Consider the following 3,971-nt stretch of genomic DNA (forward strand, 5'->3'; position numbering starts at 1 on the left):
TACAGAGTGCTTACAGTTCAGTTCAAACACACAAAATTCTTCCTATTCACTCACCAAGAGCTTTTTAAAGGTTTCTATTAAAAAAAAAAAATTGGGAGGCAGTAGGTGACCTCGGGAATAAGGCAATGTATACCCACATGGCCGATGTTGGTTTGAGTTACAGACCTGGAGGCTTAAAACTCATGCTGGGGACCTGTGGGTGCCCAAAATCCCGAGAGGAGAATGGAGAAGGGACCGCAGCATAGCCATCCCACCCTGGAGCATGGGGGTGGGGGGGTGGGGAGGGGAGGTCTCACCTTCTGTCTCTGAGGCCAGTACAGGCACCCTGTACCAAAAATTTTGCAAACAAAAATTTTAATTGTCAGAGAGCATGTGCACTGGCCAGAGGAGGCAGAGCAACAGAGAGAGAGAAAAAGTACCCCCTAGTGGGGCATGGCCACTCCACCGGCCTTTCTCCTTTATTTCTCAGGATTTTGAGCACCTATGCACACACACTTGGCATGTATTTCAAGCGGCTAAGGCCCAGATTCAATCATAGTTAGCCATGTGGGATCTGAATCTCTTTTAACCAGTAGCCTACATGGTGGCCAAGGTTTGTTTTTTTTTCATAGTCTCCTGGTGCCTCAGCCCCCCTAGCATTGGAAGAACTACAGATTCCCTGCCACCAACCCAGCTCTACTAAGAGCTATTTAAAAATAGAATCTGGGGGCCAGCCAGTGGCGATGGTTAAGGCGGCTGGATTCCACATGACTGAGTGCGTGGGCAAAGTACCCGCCCCCAATCCAGAGAGGACGGCGAAGGGACTGCTGTTGGGGCCACCCCTGGGAGGTGCCTTCTCTTTTCCTCTCTTCCTACATCTCGCATGCGCCCTGTAGTAATTTTTTTTTTAATCCCTTATATTGCTCAACAATCCTCTTCGCTAATACTATTTCTCCTACAGACAAGTAGAAGGATCTGGCGGGAGAGTGCCGGCAACTTAATAGGCCTCCGCAAGTGTTTTAGAAGTTTGAGAAACATAGAAGTCATTATATGTAATTGATTAAGTACCAAACAGGAATATCCGCCGGGTGTCGCGAGTGCGATTCCTGAGGCCCCACGTTCTGCGCGCACCTGGTTCAAAAGGACAAGGGAGGGACCCAACTGCCAGCCGCGTACCTGCCTCCTAAAGTGCTTTCCTGGGAAAGCCGCACGGGACTCTGTCGCCTCAACCAGTCTTTCTGGAGTAGGCGTATCCCCTTCGAACAAAAGCACTCGGAGTGACCTCCCTTAAAGCCATTCAGTGCCAAGCACAGGCCCGCGCCTCCAGTAAGAGCGGAACTTTCAATTGGTAGAGTCTCCCTGAGGAAGGCGGGACGTAGCGTAAAAGTCCCGCCTCATTGGTGTTCACAGCCAATCGCAACGTCCAGCAGGCAGCCGTCGTGTTAGGTAGCGCCGTGTGTAGTGGCCCGGGCAGCCCGAGGGCGGGGCCGGGAGCAGGCCGGGGGCTGCGGGAGGAGACTCTTCTGCGGGCACGCGGAGCGAGGACGGTGACAGCCACGCGCGCGCGTGCGCGCCCTGATCAGCGCGGCCCCGCGACCCCCTCGGCCGCTGAGACGCGCGCCGGGTCTGGGCCGCCGCCGTCTAGGGTTCCCGTCCGGGATAGTCCCTGGCCTCCCGGGCGCGTGTTCTTTAGCGCCGGGCCGCGCCCGCCCCGTCGGTCCAGGCTCGCATCCCCTTCCCATTGCCATCGAGCCAGCACCCCAATCCCTCTTTACGCTTCTGGGGCAGGGTCCTAGCGGCCCATGCTGGTCGCTGGGGACCCGCGCCGCCCAGATCGCTCCCGAGCCGGCCGACCCGCCACCATGGTGGCCCTGGGGCCTGAGCAGCTCCTCCAGGGGGGCTAACAGGCCCAGAGTACAGGCCTAGGGCGGGAGGGTCCCGGGCCTTAGCCCCGCGCCATGGCCGGGGCCATCGCTTCCCGCATGAGCTTCAGCTCGCTCAAGAGGAAGCAGCCCAAGACGTTCACCGTGCGGATCGTCACCATGGACGCCGAGATGGAGTTCAATTGCGAGGTAACCGGCCGCAGCCCCGACGGGCGACAGCTAGAGGAGCCCTGGCGCGCGTCGGGCACCGACCTGGGTGACAGTCGAGGTGGAAGCCTGAGGAGTTCTGTTTACATCATCTGGGTATAAGTAGAGACCGACTGAACCGCGAGGGGTCATGTAGGCCCAAATCCTGCTTTTTTTCCCATAGGGTTTTTGGGTTTAACACTTACTGAAGGTTTTCATTCATTGTTGTTGGCAGAGACTGAAAGCTTCCTGTAGTAGCAAATTTTAGTCCTCCGTGTCTGTCTTAAGTTTAAACTCTAGGAAGTTTTTTTAAATTCACTTGGTAACATTGTTATGTACCCAGATATTTAAAAATTGCACCTTGTTTGTTAGAAAGGCTTTACTTGTCTCTTTTCCAAAGCTTACATATTCTGGAAAAAACTCTTTAAGGAAAGAGATGGTGTCATACACTTTCCAACACGATGCTCACAGCGATCATTCGTTGAATAGTTTCTAAGCGCTAGGCATTTGGACACTTAATACAACAACCCAATGACCCCAAAACCATGTATCTAATAGTAAATGGCAAAATGGGGTTCAGACCAAGCTCCTAGCCAATACAGTACTGCTTCTCAACGAATTTAGGTTCTTGCTACTCAAAGCGTGCTTTGTGGACCAGCAGCAATGACTGCTGTAACTTAAGTCAATGGTTGGTTACCTTTTTCTGTACCAAGCCGGGTAGTCAATATTTTCAACTTAGTGGGCAAGAGGGCTCTGGAGGAACGACTCAACTTTCAACTCTACCACGGTCACACAGAAGCAACCTCAGACAGGATCCACTTCTAGAATGACAGCATGAGGGCCAATGACCCCCTACAACATGGGTGAAAATTAATTTAAGGGCCAGCTAAATAGGTGATGTGGTGGTTAAGGCGGTTGGATCTCACATGGCCGACTGTGCTGTTGAATCCCAGACCTGGTGCTTGAGAAACACACTGAGCATGTGCATGCGTGTGCCCAGATCCTAAAAGGAGAATGGAGGAGAAAGGATTGCAGTGTAGTTAGCCTCACTGGGAGGTGTTTACTCACTTTCCCACTCTGTGTGTCTCTCTCCAGAGAACGCACACACCTTGTAGCAAATTTAAGAAAAAGATTCATTAAAAAAAAATTATGGGGCCAGCAGGTAGCGTGGTAGTTAAGGTGCTGGATCCCACATGGCTAAGTTGGCGATTCCGGACCCTAGTGATCTGAAAAACATGCTGGATGAGTATGTGCGCGTGCCCAAAATCCTGAGAGGAGAATGGAGGATTACAGATTGTGGTGTGCCTACCTCTGGGGGGTAATTTCTCACTTCCCCTCTCTCTCTGTGTCTCACTCTGGTGAGCATACATGTTGTATGGCAAAAATCTAAAAAAACGGGACCAGCAGTTGGTGTAATGGCTATGTTGCTGGACTCTTACGTAGTTGACCATGGTTCGAGTCCCAGACCCCGTGGCTTAAACTCATGCCAGGCGCACGTGTGTGTGTGCCCAAGATCCCGAGAGGAGAATGGAGGAGAAGGGATTGCAGCATGGCCATCCCTCCCTGGGGAGTGATTTCTCACTTTCTGTCTCTCTCTCACTGTCTTTCTGGCAAGCGCACGCACCCTATAGCAAAAACCTCTCCAAGAAAAAAAACATGTCTAAAAAAAAAAAGAAATTGAAAAACCTTCTGGAAAAAATCTGAAGCGCAAACAACAAATGAAGACGCATCTACTCAAGGAAATCTTTGTACCAGCAGGTGGCATGGCAGTTAAGGCACTAGACAGCCCCACATGGCTGACCACAGTTCAAGTCCCGGACTTGGTGGCTTGCTTTTTCACTTTCTTTCTTTTCTTTCTCTTTCTTTCTTTCTTTCTTTCTTTCTTTCTTTCTTTCTTTCTTTCTTTCTTTCTTTCTTTCTCTC

At 51.5% G+C, this 3,971-nt stretch overlaps 1 protein-coding gene across 3 annotated transcripts in view; it reads left to right on the top strand.

Annotated features, from left to right (window-relative positions):
- Nucleotides 1-1,465: 1,465 nt before the first annotated feature.
- The window catches only part of NF2 (NF2, moesin-ezrin-radixin like (MERLIN) tumor suppressor), a 105,883-nt gene continuing 103,377 nt past the window's right edge, over nucleotides 1,466-3,971 (top strand). For all 3 annotated transcript variants that reach the window (XM_006147903.3, XM_006147902.3, XM_006147901.3), the window contains exon 1: nucleotides 1,466-2,051. In XM_006147903.3, coding sequence (XP_006147965.1) covers nucleotides 1,938-2,051 — 114 coding nt within the window. In that variant the 5' untranslated portion in view covers nucleotides 1,466-1,937. The remainder of the gene's footprint in view (nucleotides 2,052-3,971) is intronic.

The sequence above is a fragment of the Tupaia chinensis genome, unplaced genomic scaffold (assembly GCF_000334495.1).
Source record: "Tupaia chinensis unplaced genomic scaffold, TupChi_1.0 Scaffold000226_1, whole genome shotgun sequence".
Lineage (NCBI taxonomy): Eukaryota > Metazoa > Chordata > Mammalia > Scandentia > Tupaiidae > Tupaia > Tupaia belangeri.